This window comes from Frieseomelitta varia, unplaced genomic scaffold (genome assembly GCF_011392965.1).
Source record: "Frieseomelitta varia isolate USP_RPSP 00005682 unplaced genomic scaffold, Fvar_1.2 scaffold_818, whole genome shotgun sequence".
Taxonomy (NCBI): domain Eukaryota; kingdom Metazoa; phylum Arthropoda; class Insecta; order Hymenoptera; family Apidae; genus Frieseomelitta; species Frieseomelitta varia.
This window is the reverse complement of record NW_025110610.1, coordinates 80125-102961: the sequence shown is the minus strand read 5'-3', so window position 1 is coordinate 102961 and position 22837 is coordinate 80125. Positions and strand designations below refer to the sequence as shown.

General features: G+C 28.3%; 1 protein-coding gene across 1 annotated transcript in view; it reads right to left on the bottom strand.

Moving 5' to 3' along the window:
* Positions 1-22837, bottom strand: part of LOC122536284 — a gene marked incomplete at both ends in the record, with an annotated part of 143282 nt that overhangs the window by 46073 nt on the left and 74372 nt on the right. The window contains one exon of the mRNA XM_043668525.1: positions 16502-16646. Coding sequence (XP_043524460.1) covers positions 16502-16646 — 145 coding nt within the window. The remainder of the gene's footprint in view (positions 1-16501; positions 16647-22837) is intronic.

Genomic DNA, 22837 nt, shown 5'->3' with positions numbered 1-22837 from the left:
TGTTTCAATGTTTTTTATTTCAAGCTTTATTTAAATCTCTTTAAATATTCATAATATTCTATATTATATAATACGATATAATATTATATATTATATATTATATAATAATATATATCATTAATATAATAATATTATTAATATTAATATATTATATATTATATAATACTATATATTATATTATATATTTTTGTACATATTTTTCAATTTATGTTAGAATCTTAGAATATTAATCTAACATAAAAGTAAATCTAGCTACGGCAGATAAGATTCCTAATCATATTCCTCCATTATTGAAAAACTTAAATATGACTAGCTCCAATTACTAATGTTCTCAGAAAATGTTTTTCTCGATTGAAACCAAAGCAGCATTCAGACGAAAATCTGAAGATTGAAAGTTATAAGATCGCCTTCTGAACATACCACAGATTCTACAGAAAATAAATCATTCTACTTCTTTCTACAGATATACAAAGTATTTCATTTATATTTCGGTCTACGTATCAGAGTTATCAACTTGCATTTTGATAAGGTTTACAGTCTCTGTCTTATAACTGTTGGGAATTGTTCTTCACTGAAAAATATTTTTTAATTCTATTAAATTTTTTGTAACTCGTCGAACTTTAGTTTATTTTTCACACGGGCTTTGTATATTTATGAAGATTGTAACATTTGGAAACGTGCAAACTGTAATATTCATGTTTGGCATATTCAGGAATTTATTTTTCGAATATTACCTGTTGTAACATTCAATTAGATCCTAAATTTTTAGTGTCGAGATAAATTTAAAAGTACCTACGGAAACTAGTACGTTTCAATGTTTTTCATTTCAAGCTTTATGTAAATCTCATTAAATGTTCATCATATTATATATTATATTATATTATTATAATATTATATAACATTATATTATGTATTATTATAATATTATATAATATTATATTATATATTATAATATAATATAGAATATTATATTATATATTAAAAATATACATTATATATTTAAGAATCTGTGAACTTTATGCAGAAAGCATTGTGTAACCTTTACAGTTCAAAGCTGAAAATTTGTATTTCTTTTCTTTAAATGTTCATAATATTATATATTATATACTATATTATATATTATTATAATATTATACATTATACACTATATTATATGTTATGTACTACATTATATATTATATAATATATTATATATTACATTATATATTAAAAATATACATTATGTATTTAAGAATCTGTGAACTTTATGCAGAAAGCATTGTGTAATCTTAACAGTTCAAAGTTGAAAATTTTGCATTTCCCTTGCAAATGAAAAAAAACAATTTCCATAATTATATCTGTTAGTGTAATTACATTTAGATGCACGTGTAGAGATTTTGTTTGAGCAAACACTAACTTCCAATCAAAATAAAATTAAAAAAATTCCTTCTACTGTGTGGAAAGGAATTATTCGCACTCAATATTGCCAGTTTATTTTCGATGAAGTTTTATATATAATTTTTTTCCATAAAATAGAAAATGAAATAAAAGAACAACTGAAAACCGCAGTAACTGAATTTTTGAAAAAAAAAAAAAAAAATACGTTAACCAAAATCAGATTGCAAATATAAAAAACTATATCGCGAAAAGAAGTTCGAGTGCAATGTGTGAAATTCAAATGGACAGTTTTATTTAAAAACTAAAAACGCTGTTTGAACTCTGTCAGATTGAATTAAAATCGTATAAGGGAAAATCGAAGAAACGATACAATTTTTTTCTCAAACCGTCTTAAACCGTCTATTTTTTTCCAAAACGTTTTTTTTTTAATTACATTTACAGTAAAATCAATGTGTAACGAGTAAATTGCGGACTTTATTTGTAAGAAATTGCATATAAATATCTGAAACATAAACTTGATATATCTTTGCATGTAAGAGAATTTTTTATCAGGGTTTCATTTTTCTAATTATATTTTTAAAGACATGTTACTCTGGTGAAAATATTACTAAATTCACAAATACATTTTTTAGGTGATAAGATTCTACTGATTCGAAAATGTCTAGGACATTTTAATAGTGATTTCTTTAAATATTTTCTTCAAAATATTAAATGAAGATGTCTAGTAACCGTTTAAAATATTTCCTGCAACAATCGAGAAATACGATTTAATCGAAAACGTCTAAAATACCTCGATATTACCGAAGAATTTTGAACATTTTCTGCAGAATATCAAAAAAATTTCCAACAACAGAGAAACACGATTCAATCGGAAATGTCTAAAATACCTCGACAGTAAGTTCTTTAAATACTTTCTGCAGAATGTTTCGTCAAAATTTCCCAATAATAAAGAGATGCGATTCAACATTCTAAAGTGTCAGTGAAGAAGCAAGGGAAATGATTACACGTTAATTTTCCAAACACACATCTCCCGTACACACGCATGCACATATGTACAATGTACACAAATTCACCCGCACAAAAACCACGACAAATATTTCTCCTCGATAAGTGTACACGCAAGTGTGAAGAACAAGCGAAAGGCCGCAAGGAACGGCACGAACCGGCGATATTGAAGGCAAGGAAACGAAAATCGATAGGCAACGTCCCGGACAGAGGCGAAGAAAATTGAAAGTGTGTCCAAGCATTAAATACGTCGCGAAGAAGCGGAGTGTGCCGATCGAGGACAGAGAAAATGGGGGACAAGTGAATGGGGACACGGTGGGCGTTGAATCGTCCTCGTCGATTGAAGTCGCGGAGAGAAACGCGAGGATTAAGATTCGTCGTTTGTCTTCCGCGTAGATAGCGACAACTTATTGAACGTGTCGTCTGCATCTTATCGAGTCGATTCGTTGGCAACGCGGTGCGACCTCCTTAGGACCAAGGATGAAGTTACAAGGCCTTTGCCCTAAGACACTTCTTTTCTCCTGCATCATTTGCGAAATCGTGAGTGAAGTATCACTTGAAGTAAAATGATACAGCATAATGATAAATGGTAGTTAGCCTGAAATTTTCTTATTATATTAAATTGTATTAAATTGTATTAAAATATTGTATTAAGTTGTATTAAATTGTATTAAAATATTGTATTAAGTTGTATTAAATTGTATTAAAATATTGTATTAAGTTGTATTAAATTGTATTAAAATATTGTATTAAGTTGTATTAAATTGTATTAAATATTAAAATATTATATTAAATTGTATTAAATTGTATTAAATATCAAAATATTATATTAAATTGTATTAAATTGTATTAAATATCAAAATATTATATTAAATTGTATTAAATTGTATTAAATATTAAAATATTATATTAAATTGTATTAAATATCAAAATATTATATTAAATTGTATTAAATTGTATTAAATATTAAAATATTATATTAAATTGTATTAAATATCAAAATATTATATTAAATTGTATTAAATTGTATTAAATATTAAAATATTATATTAAATTGTATTAAATATCAAAATATTATATTAAATTGTATTAAATTGTATTAAATATTAAAATATTATATTAAATTGTATTAAATATTAAAATATTATATTAAATTGTATTAAATATTAAAATATTACATTAAATTGTATTAAATATTAAAATATTATATTAAATTGTATTAAATTGTATTAAATATTAAAATATTATATTAAATTATATTAAATTGTATCAAATTGTATTAAAATATTATATTAAATTATATTAAATTATATTCTTCCAACATGTGATGTTCGGAAAATTCAACGAGAAGTCTGATTTATGTGAATCACGCGAATTATTTGTTCAGACGTATGAGTGGGAAATATTAATTGTTTAAAGCGTAGAAATTATTATTTAAAATAATATTTCATGCTTCGAAGCTTGCATTGATTATTTCAAATATTATTTCGGAGGGAAATTAATTGAAAAAAGTAAGGAGAAACAACAATAATATAATTATTATGCAAGTATAAATTATACTTTATTATTACCATCAGATTCTCCAATGAACTTCACTGAAGAACATTTTTGAAAAATTAAATTCTGTGCAAGAAATATTTTGACTGACCCTTCAAACCATGAATATTTAATGGATGTTATTAATTATTCTGTTGCAACTATCATTCCTGTCATAATTATTATATGATGAGGCAAGGTAAACCGTTGAATCTCCATGTGTGTATATAAAAATTTTGAGCAAGTATTTTATGTTGATTTCATATCATTTTCTATTTAAGTATTATTACTAAAGGATTTCTATTTTGGAGTTAACAAATTTTACGGATTTTACTTTAATTAGAATGAAAAAGAAAAAAACAGATTTGTAGAAAAACTTGATTCACAAAAAGGTGAATGTGATTTGAAAAAGGGTTAACTTGATAAAACCTCGACGATTTCCTCACGCAACAGTATGTCGGAAAGTAATATCATAAATAATTCGCAGAGTTAAACTATCGTTTTTTTTTTTTTTTTTTTTTTACAAAAAGCCAAGTACCAACGACGAAAAAAGAAAAAAAAGAACCGAGTATAAAAAGTCCACGTACAGAGGGATTATTTTATCACGATTAGAGAAAGAAGCTCGCGTAAAAAACAGTACAAATCAAGAAACGTGTGATGTGTAGTCATAAACAATTCGAATCCAACGACTAAATTTGAACCTACTTACGAGATACTCAATTCCATCCCTGACCCTTGACATGCTATACTTTTCTGACTGATGATGGCGCTTTAATGGCGTCGCTTCGATCATCTGTTACAAAGATACATATGGTGACCGACGCTGCGCCCGATTCTGAATAATAGGACGGAGACCGTTCAAAACTGGCCGCGATCGATCTTGACAATTTTCGAAAGTACATCGTCGATGGCTTCATGATCCGTTTAAAGCGTTTTGATGGCACGGGGAGGAAGTTCGCGGATAGTTAAGCGGTAACTTTAAACTCGATCGTCTTTTTAGGTGAATTATGACGCTCGCATAAGAGCTTAATGAGGTGCTTGAAAAATGCTCGTTTCTCCTCAAAGCGGATATCGATGGTTATTCGATATCGGGATTGATCTGATTAGAAGAGGAGAAAATTGGGCATTACACGATGAAAAATGCAATACAACGGAGCTCGATTGTTATTTGAATAATTTTCGAATTTACTTGACAAATTGGTTTGTTGAACATTGAACAGTTGGATCAGATGACGAAATATTAATATTATATATACTATAATATATTATAATATACTATATTATATAATATTACATTATATATACTATAATATATTATAATATACTATTATGTTATATATATTATACTATAATATAATATTATTAGAATGTAATAATTATTAAATTAATATTAAGATTAATATTAATATAATATTATAAATACTACAATTTCTTGAATTTTTATCGACAATTCTTCATCGAAATTAACTGTGATGCGACAGGAAAACAATTGCTATCTGTCAGAAAAAATTTTTCTGAAATGCCAAAATATTTTACAAAACACTACATATTTTGTTGTTTTTTTTTTTGTAGTCTATATACAAATTTTAAAATAAAATATTATTTATGTTAAAATTTCATATTCCTCATTGTATTTTATTCTTACAAACAATAGATTTATATATTCAGATAAAAAAATAAAAAAAATAAAAAATAAAAATAAATAATGCTCTATAATAACTCCAAACTAAATCCAGATTCACTCTGAATTCAATCAAAAGGAACACGATTTAATTCAATTAATAATCTAATAACAAAACTTAAATTACACTTAGGATTAATATGTTTTTAATTTTGTTTCATATGCATTTATATGTACGTACACAATAACATAATAAATAAATATTACCGGTTTATGGGACTTTCAATAGTAATCATGTAAGGTTAAAAATATAATAATTTTTTAGCGCGCACTCGCTATTTAGTTAGCTAAGAAAACAAGTAGAACATGTGACAGACAGCTGACCAATGAGTTTACGATTTAGTTGACTAACTAGACTTCAACGAACTTTAAATAATTTTGTTTCGCCAATCTGTTAGTTACGTGATTTAGGTAATGTACGCAAAAATAGTGAAAATCGGAAAGCCACTTGTTTCAAACGAACTCAATTCTAGTCAGCAGAATAAAACGCTGTATATACAGTATTCTAACTTAACCTGATAGTCAGCTGAATCGAAGAAATGTTTGATCAAACAGTTCATGCGATTTTCTGTTTTTTTTTTCTTTTTTTTTCATTCTAAAAATGTCCAATTAAAAAATTACTGTTTTATCCTGCTGATATGCTTTTAATCAATATCACAGTTCACACTTGTATTGAAGGTTAGTTCAGATTTTATAGTTAACTGATTACAATCTGATGGTGAATTTGAAAATTTTTTTGGATAGCAAATGTTGCACTCATACGTCGTTACATATTTAAGAATTCTCGACTATAAATAACAAGGAAAATTGCAAGGAAAATCATCGTATTTTATTTATTTTATTTTTCTCTTTCGGAAAATGAGAAAGAAACTATTTAAGACACTTTGCCTTAAGTTTTTGAAATTACGAGTTAAATTCAATTTAAACTTATCTTATATATAATTTCATGAAAAGTTATATCTTATATATAATTTCATGAAAAGTTATATGAACAGTCAGAATTTTTTTGGACTTCTGCAGCTGTTTTTTTTCTTAAATTAAGAAAAAAAAAATCGTTATTAAAATCACATACGTAACTATTACTGTGTAAGATTTCAAACTTTTTGAATTTCCTAGTTGCTAGCAATGTTGGTTAGCACAATTTCTGCATTTTTTTCTTTTTTTGGCAATACTATACAGCGACAGACGTATTAATTTTTTTCTACACAATGTGATAAAATAAAGGAAATTACTATCGTCATTAAAAGATCTGGACAGAGTATTTTACAGTTCAAACTTTATCAATTGTATCCTGTAGAACAAGACTAATATATTCTATAGCAAAAAATGTTTCAAAACGTTGTAACAAAAGTGTGAAAAATGTGGAGAAAGCGATTAATTTCAATGATGGATTAGTTGACGACGATCAATCTATTGTCCTAGGTCAATCAGACCTTACATCTTCAGACTTCTACTTCTGAAAAGATATTCCTCATCTTCGAAAGTAAGTAAAAATTTGCAACACAGAAGTACTTACACGAAACGAATTGATTCCAAAAAGTCAAAACTCAATATTAATTTCGAACATTCATAAAAAGAGGATGACATTTCGAAATTCTCCTTTCACATTTCTGTCGCACAAAGTATCAAACACTTGTTGACAAAACATTCGTGGACATTTCAAACGTGATATTTCAATCTTACAGAACAAACTGACAATGCCTGAACAGCAAAATTGCGGGACGATCGTACATTGTGCACAAAGAGTGTGGCTTATTCGTTCGATAACGCATATCGAGAAAAAAAAAAGAGAGAGAGAGAAAGAAAAATGGATATAGATCGAGTCGAAAGAAGCAACAACGGCAAGTGGTGGCCGGAAAATAATGCGGCGTGCCACGCTTTCGTGGAAAACTTTCAGCCGACTGAGATCCAAGTCAAGCAAAACTCGCGCGGGCAAACAGCTCGCCGCGAAGTTCGCCGATATTCGCCGCCGCTATGCTTCATTTACATGCAAAGTGGAATAAAATTAACGACGCGGCTTGTTAATAATTTTCGTGTGCCCTCTCACGGAATTCGACGGCTAACTTCGCCGTTTCCGGCTGGAGTTTTGAAGGGGACGGCGGAGCGAGGGCTTCGATCATGAGAGACCGGGAAAACCTCCGGTTTTCGTCCGGCGTCCGACAAATTACACCGTTAATGCAGTGTTTTATAGGCACCGTGTGAAAAGCTTTGCGTGAAAAATAGGTAATCGATGCCGGGCTTAGCGGAATCCGGTCGGGCCACGGATTGATTTTTCAATTAAAACCGCTCGGAGGAACTGAAAATGCATCGCGGCTCTTAATAATCCTCGGCGTTTTTCTTTCGAACGTGGATCCGCACTTCGCGATGGCTGACTGTGAGTTAATTTTTAACGAAAGTCGCTGTGCAATGACCCGGAACAATTTTCTATCTTTCTCGGGGAAAGAACCATTGTTTTCAAACCATTAGAAACGTTTTACATCCTGTTTCAAATATATGGCAGAGTTGCAAGGAAAAATCCCTGAAACATTTATCAGTATGAATTATCAACATTCAGTTCGATTTAATTGACAAGAATTTTTCCTAACAGCTCTATCACGTATTTGAACAGTTTCTAATGATTCGCAAGCAAGAATTTCTTTTCTAACGTTGTCGTGATAACATTCGATAACATTCCATTACTTCCAGAAGAATATTCTGTCTCTAGCTTTTTTTAATAACATTCCACTGTTAAATTTACAAACAATTATAAAAAATAAACTTAAATTTTATTGCTTTGTAATATATATATATATTTATTATAATAATTATATTATTTTTTTTAATTTAAATTTTTCATTAATAATAAAAATTTTTTTAATTTATAACAATAATTATATTTGTTAATAAAATTATTCCATTTCCTGAATTATACAGGTTCCTTAATAATTATTTTATTTATAATTTCAATACTTTTAACTTCATCAAAAATTTGTTATATTAAAACAAAATCTTCACGAAATAAATTATTATAATGAAAAAATTTAAAATGATAATTTATAAAAATATCATATTTAAAATTCCATTATCATTTATTAATCTTCCAACACCAATAAATATTAATTATATATCAAATTTTGAATCAATATTAGGAATTTTTTTTTTAATTCAAATTATCTCAGGATTATTTTTATCAATACGTTGTCCTAATATTAATTTTGCTTTTAAAAGAATTTCTCACGCTATAAAAAGATATTAATTCAGAGATGATTAATTCATATAAATGGAGCATCATTTTTTTTTTAATTTATATTCAAATTAGACGTTTATAATTTATTCTGCTATTCATTCAAATTTTACCCTACTAAATACTAATTATAAATATTAATTTTACAATTATTTGTTGTTTCTGTTATAAATGTTTAAATTACTTGACAATGACAATAGAACTGTACGAATATTTATTACACATTCATTTCTGTCATTTTATTCATTTTTCTCGATATTTATATAAACAATACGAATATCTTTTTATTTGATATTGTTGTTCTACAGACTTTGGAGAATAGATGTACCAAGTTTGTCTGAAAAATATTGCTTAATAAATATTATTATTCAGCATTTTAGTCACTGGTACTTTTTATACCCACTGTATGTCCATCTATTAGAAAAAAAGACGCGCGATTACTTTTTGGCCAAGCAGTTTGTACATAAACGGAGTTCTGGATCATTTTAGTTTACAGAGGACTGTATTATTGTAGTTTATAAACAGTTGCAGCCATTTGAATATCGTACAACTCTCTTGGCAACATTCCGACGCAATGCGTCTCGTGAAACGTCTCGCGTTGGAAATACTATAACGCGTTAATATCGCCAATGGTACAATACCTCGCCGGCGCATATTCCGTCAACGTATTCCGTCATGTCTGAGCAAGAAGCTTCCGTGATTCCAGACAGTTTAGAATTTCTCGAATTGCACGTCGCGTCACACAAAGCGTCACGTTATGCCTAAGGTACGTCAGATGATGAGCCCACCGCTTGCTTGTCTATACCCGTGAACATCGTTTTAATAGCTGGTTAGGACTTTCAAATAAATCACCAAGTCTTTATTACACTCCAGGCGGAATATTATCCATGTTTCTACCCCGTGAGCTTCAATTACTATGGCTCGATAAAAAAAAAGATTAGATTTGACGCATCGATTTTGCAAAAATCGAGTTGATTTTTATACAAAAGTATACGAAAAAATATCTGGACAAACCTGACAATCTTTTATTTCAACTCGTATTATATTGAAAGATCATTTGCAAATTTGGTCATTGATTTAGAGGCAAAATAAAGTTTCACTTTTTAGAAATTCACTGTTTCAAATTGTTCCCTTTTTGTCTTCATCTCGAATAAAGTTTGTTCAATCATGGATCAAATGAGTGACACTATGGTTAGTTACCATTGGACAGGAAATACAAGATCAAAAAGTGGTAATTTCCTCTCTGAATCCTCATAAAATTAATTCGAATTAAACTAGTCAAATTCTCAAGAACTGTACACAAATGATGCACTGAATATTTGAATAGTATAACGTTTCGTCGCTAATGGGCTATTCAAATTCTACGTTTGCTAATTTTACGCGTCAAAATATTTGTTTCGTTCGCTGGGATATTTGTTGTCCGGTAGGATCGATGTCAATGAACGTTTTCAACTAAATACCGATCATTGAGAAGGCGTACAATTTCCACTGTATCGCGTCGTGAATTATTCAACCAACGTGTGAATTTTAAAGAGCATGTGTTAAAACACATCCTGAATTCGCAAACACGTTCCCATACATCATGTAAATTCAGTATTTTTCACAACGTTAGTCATAATGGATAATGTTTCACCCTCGTGTTTTATTGTGAAAAATTTCGTTCACGCGATACCGAGCTCTCTTGCTTTATTTTACAAAATTCGTGAAAATTGTTTCGAGAATAAGGCAACGTTCAAAACTGCTCAAATTAAAATATCGTTCAATCATTTCGTTCATCATATATGTACATCATCTGTAATGCATAGGTATCTAATAACGGTATTTAATTATTTCTCTTCGCGTGTAGTTTCAAATACAGTTAGTGGACGTCGAAATAATTTTCTACGTTTCGAATATTATTGTACATAATGGGCCTGTTCCTATTAATTTCGCTAAATACGCAATTTATTGAATAAGTTATAATAATCTACGTCATGGCTGACTGACAGCTGCACGCGGTATGATATTGTGCTTAAATATGTAATTGAAACTGAAATGACGTTTCAGGATTCTTTTTAATCCATTAAATCAAATTTGTATATATCAGGAATATCATTTTTTGTATAATATAGTGTATAGTATATTTTGTATAATATAGTTTATTTCTTGGATATTTTGCTCAATTTATATCGACAAAATTTGTCCACAAAATATTTAGCTTAATGATGGAAAATAATGTTAAATATCTTGTTATGGAATCGATTGGAAGATTGTAAATTCAAATTTGAAAACTTTATTGGATATATACAAACTAAATACGAAATACATGGAGATACGCAATTGTTTCAAGTGTGCAATAACAATTCTATTAAGTTTGAAAAAATCTGTTTTAACTTACAGTTATATAGTTTAGTAAAATTGAAGATGAAGAATTTTGGACTGAGGATTTTTGAAATAATCGTATAGATAATCAAGTATATTAGAATCTATCAAAATTATATTGCCGGAATACTCTATTTAAAAATTTTATTATATTACTCAAACAAATATCATGTGTCTACAAATATTTTTGTAAGTGCAAATATTGTTATTTATTATTATATTTATTTGTTTATACTTGCAAAGGCAAAAATTTGTGTAAATTTTATATATTAAATTAATCATATATGCAGAATAATTAAACATATTATATATGTAGAAATTATTCTTATTAATTCCCTTATCAATTCATTTCTATCATATTTAGAGTTAGTTAAATTCAAGTATACTTCACTTTGATTTTCTCAAAAACGAAGCTTCAAATCAAAAAATTTTATTCTGTATTTTTTTTTTTTTTTAATTTTTTCACGGAACATGCCTGCTTTTGTATATTATTCGGTTGAATTCTGTATATATATATATGTATATAAATTTATATTAGATTGCGGATCATTGCAATTTGTAAATACGGTTAAAGATGCAGAAATTTCCACAACTAAATGTTGCGACAAGTATACATTTCTACATATTATTTGCATCTTTGTGTCCATAAATTTCCCATAAATGCACGACAATCTACAATCCAGTATTAACAATAACATTTTAAAAAAATTCTGTTATCTACGATTATTGACTAAATTAACCAAAACTGCATCCTACCGGAAATAACCAACTGTTTGTCCAATCTCGAACGATAACATTCACGTCCGATTTCCGTTCGCTAATCCCGAGTCTACGTTCGCAACCGGGAATTTAAAGACTGGAGTTTATCTGAATCTCGGATACGAGTGAGTAGAAATACGTAGCCTGAAATATGTAACCGTTCGTCACATGTACCTGCTGCGCTTCTTAATCCCTGTCACGAACCCGAACTTGATATCACATCGTAACGTCGCGACAAGGACAAGCAAAAACACGAAAATTAACAGAAGAAGCACGCACAGCAGCCAATTAAACAAGGAAATCCGCGGAAGTGCGCTCGTTCCTGCAGCAAGCAGGTTTTCTTTCCTCTATCATTTCGGCTGGCACTTTTCAAGAGTCGTACACGGAGGGGAGATATTCGCGAGTTGCGAGCCGGGCTTTAATTTATCGCGGCATTACCGGGGCATCAGAATTTCCGCTGGATTTTCGGGCGATCTTACCGTTTCCATTGCTGGCGAGCGAGGGTGAAGGGGAAGAGTTTTACACGGCCGGATGACGGTATTATCTTTCGCCGTGGCGTTGCTGTTAATTTAAAATTACCGAGAGAGAGAGAAGAGAGAGAGAGAGAGAGAGAGAGAGAGAGAGAGAGAGAGAGAGAGAGCATTGAGATCACAGCGCGAAATAACGAGCGACCGGTAATTTGAGAGCCGTTAATAGGAAGCGTCGCGTCGTTAATTTACTGTTTCATTTATTTCCTCTGTCCCGTTCAATTATAATTATCACTTTATTTATTCGCCGGAGTTTGTCTTTGCTTCTGTAATTGGCTCTCTTTCGATCGTGTTTACCGATCGGTATCTCGAAACCAATACCGCACACGTGCGACGCACACGTCGTTGATTAACCACTTGCGCCAGGCAACTGGTTGCGCGGACCATAACGAGTGACCGAACCGTATATACAATAATTCGTCGCTTTCTTTTTCTTTTTCTTTCGAACTCGTCGATACGACGAGTAATAAACTTATCATTTGTTTCGCCTGGGATACATTTAAATATACATAAACCTGAGAAAATATACTTAAAAGTATATTATACTTAAGTATACTCAAGTATTAAATGAGAAAATGTTGCAATTTGGGGCAAAAAATTTTCGACATGCGTAGCACGTCATTCCAGCGAAAAAGGTTAATATGTTCGATCGATCCACAGTCACGAACAAAGTTTCGTATTTGAAGGGAATTTTTAATAATTAAAATTTTTATCGAGATATTTTTGTACAAATACGTCAAAAAAATGACAAATTAGAAATTTGATCTATTTCTGTTTTCATTATCGTAAACAAACATTTTCGAAAGAATACTAACAATTCTATCAACAACTAACAATAAATAAATGTCCCAGAAAATTAATTATTCCTATTTCCAGAAAATTCCAAGAAATTTTCGAGTTATTAAATTACAAAATGAATCAGAAGTAAATCATTTGTTTTGCTCCTTTTTTACTTTATTGCAATCTTAAGATATTCTAAAATATAATTTCGTAAATAGCTTTCAATTTTCATTGAAATTAAATTGGATTAAATTAATTGTAAAATGTATAATAATTCCTTTCTCGTATAAGCATACTTTCTATAGACAGTTAACAAGCTGGGAATGCCATTCAAGCCACACAATTAATTATTTGAAGATCTTGTAATTACAGTAATTAAATGGAAATAAGATACAAACATTCTCGTTCCGGAACGAGTTATAAATTGGAAACACCTTCAAATCACAAATAGTATATTGTTACAATAAAAATGGTAATAATTGAGATTGCTCATTGTACATTGTTATGACATTGATTAAAAATATATCAATCATATATATATTAATATATTATATAATATACATAATATATAGATATATATTATTGATTAACAGTAATAATTAATTACGAGATAGCTAGGTTTTTGTACAGGTTTGATCATTATGATGATTGGAATAATTAATACAGAGCGCGTCGAAATAACATATATACAAACGAGCATACAAAAAAATAAGAAAAAAGTATAGAAATTTACTTTCTACAGAAGCTTCGTTTCTTCAAATTAACTTTGATTTTGACAGAACAAAGAATAATTAACAGGAGGTTCCTACATGAAAAAAATAAGTAAAAAACTTTTATAGGACTTTAATACGAATAAGACTTTACGACTTACGACGATACGAATAGGACATTAAAATTCTAATAAAAATAAAACTTTTTCATTTTCAAAAAAATAAACTTTGAACACAGCTTCGTCACAATCGATAAATTTTCAAACTCGATTTTCACGAAACTAAAGCTCCTTGCACGAAATTTTAATGTACATTTTTTTGATTTATTTTTGCGAAATAATCTTCCATTAATTATTCATTTCCGTCATGTCTGGAAATTACCTAAATTCAAACTCGATTTTCTCGAAAGCAAAAAATAAAAGAATTTTATTCTACATTTCTTCTCATTTCTTTGTCCAATTTAATATTTATAATATAAAAATGATCGCCATCAGCCTAATAAAAACCATTATCTCGATTTTCAAGAGCCTCTTGGCAAATGACACGAAAAAAACGAAGTCGACAATGTCCCGTTATTACCGAAGAAGTGGGAACCTATTTTATAACGTGTTTCTCCTTTCTTCATTCATGCCTTCATTCCTCCTCTTGCTTAATCACGGTGCATTAAGCACTTCATTAAGTCGAACCAACTGAAGTAGAACACACTCGAAAAAAAGCTTTCACGAATTGAAGGAAGATAGAAACGGTCGTTTAATTTCCTTTCAGAAACTCATTCGAAACGAAAGCTTCGCGGTTCATTTCATTCTTTAATCAGACATCTTCCCCTGGCTCGGCTTCAATTTACAAGACACTATTATTTCTCCTCCACGTAATTCCTTTTGTTCACTATGAATGACAAAAATCGCGATGGTGGTAGTGCGACTGCAGATTAATAAACTTTAATGACGAATTCTCAATAGTCGCAGCTTGCCAAGCACTTGCTGTTCTATTCGTCTGTTTTTCTTTTCATCTAGTTTTGTTTTTTACAGCATTTTATACTAACAATATACTATACAAATATACTATACAATAGTAAGAAATAAATATTTAATGGGACATTTGAAATAATAGTAACGTAGTAACGTAGTATGATGTATTTCATTGAGATAAATTTGTTTTAAGAAAGAAAGTAGTAGGTACTTTTATCGCTTTTCAATATAAATCTTATATATTATATTCTAAAACAAAAAAAAACATTATTTTAACTCAAAAGATAGTATTTAATAGTTGATATTTTACTTCATGTTAGAAATAATAATAATAATACATAATATTACATAATATTAGTATTCAACATTGTTTTAACTCAAAAAATAGTATTTAATAGTTGATATTTTATTTCATGTTAGAAATAATAATACAAGTTTGTTGTTAACGAATAAACATATTCCTCTGTTTTCAAATAATTCATCCAAAATTTCTATTCCTGATTCTAATGAAATTTACTACAAAAATTATATTACAATTCCAATAATTTTATTGATCTTTGAAACGAAGATGACAAGTCTCGCTTATATAAGTCCTTTGTTTCAAATTCACCTTGAACTCTCAAAACAACATAATATTTAATGTTTAATCAACATTTATATTTTATAGTATTTAATTATTATGTATATCTAGAAATTTATCAAACACAAAATATTTCCCATATTTTCCTAATTAGCACAGTTAACAAAAATTAATTACACACAGCAAATATAGGGAATATAGCAAAATGGAATATGTTCATTTTAATATCAGAACCTCTTGTATTAAACTTTTTAGAAAACAACCCGATTCAATAAATAGTTTTCAAGATAAAAGTTCTGAAATAATTTATAGACAAGATAACAAGGTCACTTTAATGAAAATAGATAAAAATTAAAACTTTATATTATTATTTATATTATTTAAAAAAAGTTTAAAATTAGTCAAACGATGACTCAAATCTGCCCTGATATCATAATTTACTTTAAAAAAAGTTCTTGGTATCGGCATTAGTGGTCAATTTGGTGTGAAATAATCTATATACTAATTTCACTAATTTTTTAATTCCTTTTATAAGAAATAACGAGAACTTCAATATATATAAACCTACATAATCTCTGTGAAACTTCCAATTATCATTCAACTTAAGTTTTCACTCTTCGTTACTTACAATCTTCTCACACTGTGAAAGTAATTAGACACTTCTCCAATGCACAGAAGACAAGTTAATTAGTCACAAACCTTTACAAATTTTCCAATTTTCTAATTGCGAGTCAACTCGCTTTTCCCAGTCACAGAGACTGATGACAAATACGCCACGAAAATTTAGCGATTCTTGTAAGTTCGATTCTCAAACGTGAAACAATTCAAAGAAAAACAGTTCCACGAAGTTTGAAGTTACATGTAACCAATCCCTCCTACTTTCTCGGCGATAATGCGAATAAGAACGGCCGAAATTTCGCGCCAAGAAACAGACCAGACACAGACGCTCATGACGCAAAAAAGATGGAATTATCACACGGGGAAATGTACTCACTTGGATCCTTGACGGCGGTGATAACGAGACGGAAGCCGTTCGAGATGGTGCCCCACGAGTCGGTGACGTATTTCAGTGTCACGAAGTTCGTGCGCGTATAAATCGCGCCCACAGCCTGCTTCGTGTTCTGGCAGGACAGGTCTGCCTAGAAAACAAAAGAAACGGCACACGTTGAATGCGACAGTATTCCACCACACACGTATGTACATACATACGTATAAACATACACGAGCGAGGAAGAGGAGCAACGTTTCTCATTCCACGGTTGTTAGACAACGCGTCGCAACGTGACAAATCGGCTCGAAGCTGTCGCGTTCGTGCGAACCCGAGGACAATCGCGAGGTTATCGCGAGTCGAGAGAAGAATCGTTTCCATTCGTTGGAACGTGTTGCAGCTTGTTACAGCGGAGCCCTATTTGTTCGGACAAACATCGTCCAAAACGGCCAATTTGCCCGAACTCGTTTTGCCAACGTTCTTATTACACGAGACACGTAATTAGAACAAGGTGAATTTCGAGTCTTTTCCCAAACTGGTTTTTTATAATTTTTATTATCGTTATTATTTTTAATACAGAGATTCGATTTTTGTTACTATTAGTGTAATTGTCATTTTTAGTTTTTATTGTATTATTATTAATAATATATAATAATAATGTAATTTTATTATTATTGGTGTCATTATTATTATTTTTAATTTTTATTATATTATTATTAATATATAATAATAATGTAATTTTATTACTATTAGTATCACTATTATTATTTTTAGTTTTTATTATATTATTATTAATATATAATAATGTAATTTTATTACTATTAGTATCATTATTATTTTCAATTTTTATTATATAATTTTTATTATTAATATATAATAATAAAGTAATTTTATTGCTATTAGTGTCATTATTATTATTTTTATTATATTATTATTAATATGTAATAATAAAGTAATTTTATTACTATTAGTATCATTATTATTATTTTTAGTTTTTATTATTAATATATTATAATAATGTAATATTATTATTAATATTATTATTAATATATAATAATAATGTAATTTTATTACTATTAGTATCATTATTATTATTCCCAATTTTTATTATATAATTTTTATTATTAATATATAATAATAATGTAATTTTATTACTATTAGTGCCATTATTATTATTTTTAATTTTTATTATATTATTATTAATATATAATAATAAAGTAATTTTATTACTATTAGTATCATTATTATTATTTTTAATTTTTACTTTTATAATATATACAATATATATTTAAATATTTATTTATAAATACTATATTTATTATATAATAACATGTAATAATAATTTATATAATTTATAATAAGAATATAATGATTTACTGTAATGTCAATTATAAACGAACTGTTGAATTTCCAAATACCATTGAATGACGTATTACTTACAAATTCTATATATTTCACGAGTATACTCGCATATTTACATATTTTGTGAACATAAATTTCTCTGTATATTTTACATCTATAAATATCCTCAGTGTAGTTATCGTAAAAATACTGCAGACACAGTGCTTGAACAATTATAAAAATTTTACTCGCTTATCAAAAATTTACTTCGTAATTTCGCTAACAAAAAAGAATTATGTTGCTCTTCTTGAATCATGTGACACTGTATTCTATAAATATCTCTTACAATGAATTTTATCCTAGAATGAACAATACAACGAATACAGCTACAGCGTTTCTCATTAAATACTTACATACATCGAACAAATATAATATTATCATATTACACGACGAAATATAATTTGAAAATTTATAAATTTTCGTACGTCTTGCAATAGATAAAATTCAAATAAAATTCAATTAATAAATTAATAATTATTAAATTAAATTAGTAAATTTAATTTATAATATCTACGTATAACTGCATGTTCACATTTCACATTTTTCATATTAACAGAATGAATGAATCATATATTTATTATAACAAATGAATGTTATAACGAACAAAGTTCCAGAACGAATTATAAAATAATAAATTGCAGAATATCTCATTGTATATATCCATATGTAATATGAGAAATTTTTTCATTCGTTTCTCAAATTTAAGAAATTTGTTAACAATAACAGGAATAGGATCAGCTTTGAAGAATTCAAAAGACTTTAATTAATATTATATTTTATTATTATTATGCTTCAATTAATCTTCAATAAATTTTGGCAAGTTGAAATAATTCTCTAATTCCAACGATTCATAGTGATCATAGTGATCAGTTAATATTTTTCATCAACGATTAATGATAAATAATTAACATTTATAATAATTTGGTCACAATTTTTATTGATGCTGCCAATCAATGAAATGAGAATTTTTTTCATTCGTTTCTCAAATTTAAAAAATTTGTTAACAATAACAGAAATAGGCTTTGAAGAATTGAAAAGATAGTTAATATTATATTTTATTATTATTATACTTCAATCAAACTTCAATAAATTTTGACAAGTTGAAATAATTATATAATTCTCCAATAACGATTCATAGTAATCAGTTAATATTTTCCATCAACGATTAATGATAAATAATTAACATTTTATCACAATTTTTATTGATGCTAAGCATCCAATCAACCAATCAATGAAATAGAAATTCTTTCATTCATTCCTCAGATTTAAAAAATTTATTAACAGAAATAGGATCAGCTTTGAAGAATTGAAAAGATAGTTAATATTATATTTTATTATTATTATACTTCAATTAAACTTCAATAAATTTTGACAAGTTGAAATAATTATAATTCTACAATAACAATTCATAGTGGTCAGTTAATATTTTCCATCAACGATTAATGACAAATATTTAACATTTATAATAATTTTATCACAATTTTTACTGATGCTAAACATTCAATTAACGTATCGATGAAATGAGAAATTTTTATTGATTGATAAAAATTCAACTCCCGCAACTCCAGTAACAAAAACGACAAGTAACTAACCAGTTGGACAAACTTGTCACCAACAGCATCTAACGTCAATGTTATTTAATTGCTGAATACAGTCCGAGGTTCTAATCCGCTTACGATGCGTTAAACCGGAACTCCAAGTAAACTTCACGTGGGGCAAAATTTCTTAAATGGCCTCGTAATCTTTAATCCGCTTCAAATGCATCGCAACGAAATTTCTTAAAGCGTTGCATAAACCAAACTACGCGAGTAAGGAGATAAGCGCCCAACTCGCCGACTGCAACTTCACTTTCAGCGTGAGTTTCAGTTGGTGAAGTTAGTGAACTTTCAACACGTCTATCGTACGTTTTTACGTTTACACTTTTACATGAATTGGAAGATAAATTTTGTATTTACTGTTCCCATTGTTTCACACGGCGTGAAATATCTAGAGAACAAACTCTAATAATTATACAGAAGTATGCTTATTATTATTGTATACTTATTGAATTGTGTGATGAGTAAAATTGGTTCAAGGACTTTTTCTGTTTTTGATCACTGATTGTTGATGAAAAGTGATAGTGCTTATACTATGTTATTATACTGAATTATACTGAATGTATCATACTGAATTCATTTTTTCTTCTTGACAAACACTTTTGGTGATGGAAAATCAAAAAGAGATCCTTAGTTCTTCGCTTTTTGAAAGAAATAACTATAATACAAGTGATTATATCTAAAAATGTATTTAGGGAAGAGTTTTCCAAAGCAAAGAAGTTTCAAACAATCTGCAAGCGTAAAAATTTGACTGAGAAATTATGATGAATCTCATTCCCCAGATTTGGCACTGATGGATTATCATTTTGAGCACTGAACTGAAGTGAAAATGAAGAACGTGTGTGTTCCATCCAAAATATGCTAATGGATTTATTGAAATTTCTTAACAGACACATGACTACACTCTTTAAATTTCACGTCTTGCTATACTATTCATCAGATAGCTCAGATCTCTGCTTAATCGTGAGGATAAGTTTCTGTCAACTAGGTAAGCGCTGACGACCGTCTTTAATGGAAAACGCGTTTACACATACACAATGAACGATCATTTTAATAAACAACTTGCCGTAAGCTCTTAAGACATGGCAGTAAGCTCGAACGTAAAAATGGATCTTCAAAAAGTTTGAATCTAATTTCAATAGTACGTAAACATGGTCAGTCGTTCAAAACTATTGGTTGTATCAAAAAATGTTTTAAACAAATTTTGTTGTATTTCAAGAGATTTGTTGGATAAACGCAGTTAAATTTTTCTTTTATAATATATTTTCGAAGATAATTTCTATTTTTTTTATATAATATATTATTATATAAAAATATTAATATAATAATATATATATTATTTTTATATTAATATAAAATTTTATATTTATATTTAATTTAAAATTATTTTTATATATACATATATATTATATTTATACTAATATAAAAATATAAATATAATAATATATATAATATTATTATACTTTTTATACATTTTTTATGTAATATATTTTATATAATACATATTTCGGACACGTGTGTCCCAATGAGATTTATATTATGCATCATTATCTGTATGTTTGTCTAGACAGTATTGAAAATTTCACAACTGTTACACAGTATTTGTATTATAATAAACAACTCACACAGTAATAATCAAATCAGTTTTTTAAATCTCAAATAAATAATATTTTTTGTTACACACAGAGTCATTTTTATATTTTTTTGAAATAAACACGGCTCGCTTAATTTTTTAAAACATTTTGTTAATTTAACATTTTCTTCTAGTAAAAATCATGCGATTTTTCTCTCTGTCATCGTTTGCCGAACGATTTACGACTTTTTTCTGCAAGAGCACATTTAACGATAATTAATGTCCTTCGAGTATTGTATTTCAACTAAAAATTTAATCCGAAAACGAAACAAAACGTAGTGGGATTAATTGACGACGCAAAGAATATAGTTTCAAATTTTGTTCTGCGTTATAACAGTTTACACTGTCTCCAACAATAAATCTTTTCTCTTCGCTGAGAAAATAGAGGAAATTAAATCAGAAACATACACGTAAATAAATTTCACGCGAGCGTGTTTTTTTAAAATCGTTTATACGGGCGCGAGTAAGCTGGAAACGCGTTTTAAATCCGCGCCATTCGACAAATCGGAAAAAGGATCTCGCGGTGGGATAAAGCCGCAATTAATCCAACGGACAATCGTGCACGTTCAACGTACACTCGATTCGAATTGGGAAGGCAAACCCCATGGGATCGCGGGACCGGGCAACGGCGCCACTTGCATGAACCAATTCCCGAGTTAATTAATTAGCCGGACGAAGAATTATCCTGGCACAGTGATCTCATTTGTTTGCCTCAAGACATAATCCGTCCAGCACTTGTTGCGTCTTACGATTTAACGAGAAAACGTGGAAACAACTCCGGTGTACAGTCGAGAATGAAAGAGGAAAGAAAAACAGAGGAAATATAATCAATATTTAAACATGAGTCACTCGGCGACCGATTTATAGATATTTATCTTTCGCTGTCTATAAAATGCAATTAGTGAAAACGTACAAATGGATCAAAATCTGGATATTTGTGATTTAATAAAGGAAAAAAAATTGATTTTTAACCAGCTTTTAGGAAATTCATCTTCTTAAACATTAAATAGTGCTTTGACAATAATTACTTTAATCTGTTAAATTTTCTTCAACTTCCTTCACGTGCTTTCTTCAACTTCCTTCGCGTCAATTCCGCGTAAATCATGCATCCAAAACATGAATAAGTCAAAATTTGAATTTTTTTTAGTTTAATAAAAGAGATTGTGTTATTTTGTATATCTATATTCATTATTTTATCTTATTCTATCTTTACTTTTTATTTTATTTTTTACTTTTTATATCTATATATTTTAGGGAATGTATATCCTAAAATTGTTATTTTTTATTTTATGGAACAAAATAAAAAATAATAATTTGAAATAATAAACTATTCATTTTAAATACTTCTTATTTTATTTTTTATTTTGTATATCTATATTTTTTTAGGATATGTATATATATAATAAAATATATATATATATATATCCTAAAATTATTATTTTTTATTTTATGGGATAAAATAAAAAATAATAATTTAAAATAATAAACTATTTCTTACTTGATACTTAATCAAAAAATTGCAAAATGCTGATGTATATAATACTTGTATGTACATACGTGCCTTGGTTAATACGAATTTTTATTCATCTTCATCTAAAGAAGATTGTCATTTGAGTAATATGTTAATAATAATGTTTTAACAAAATGTTTTATTTCTGCAGTAACATTTCAACAATATTTCTGTAATTTATCTAATAAATTTATATAAGTATT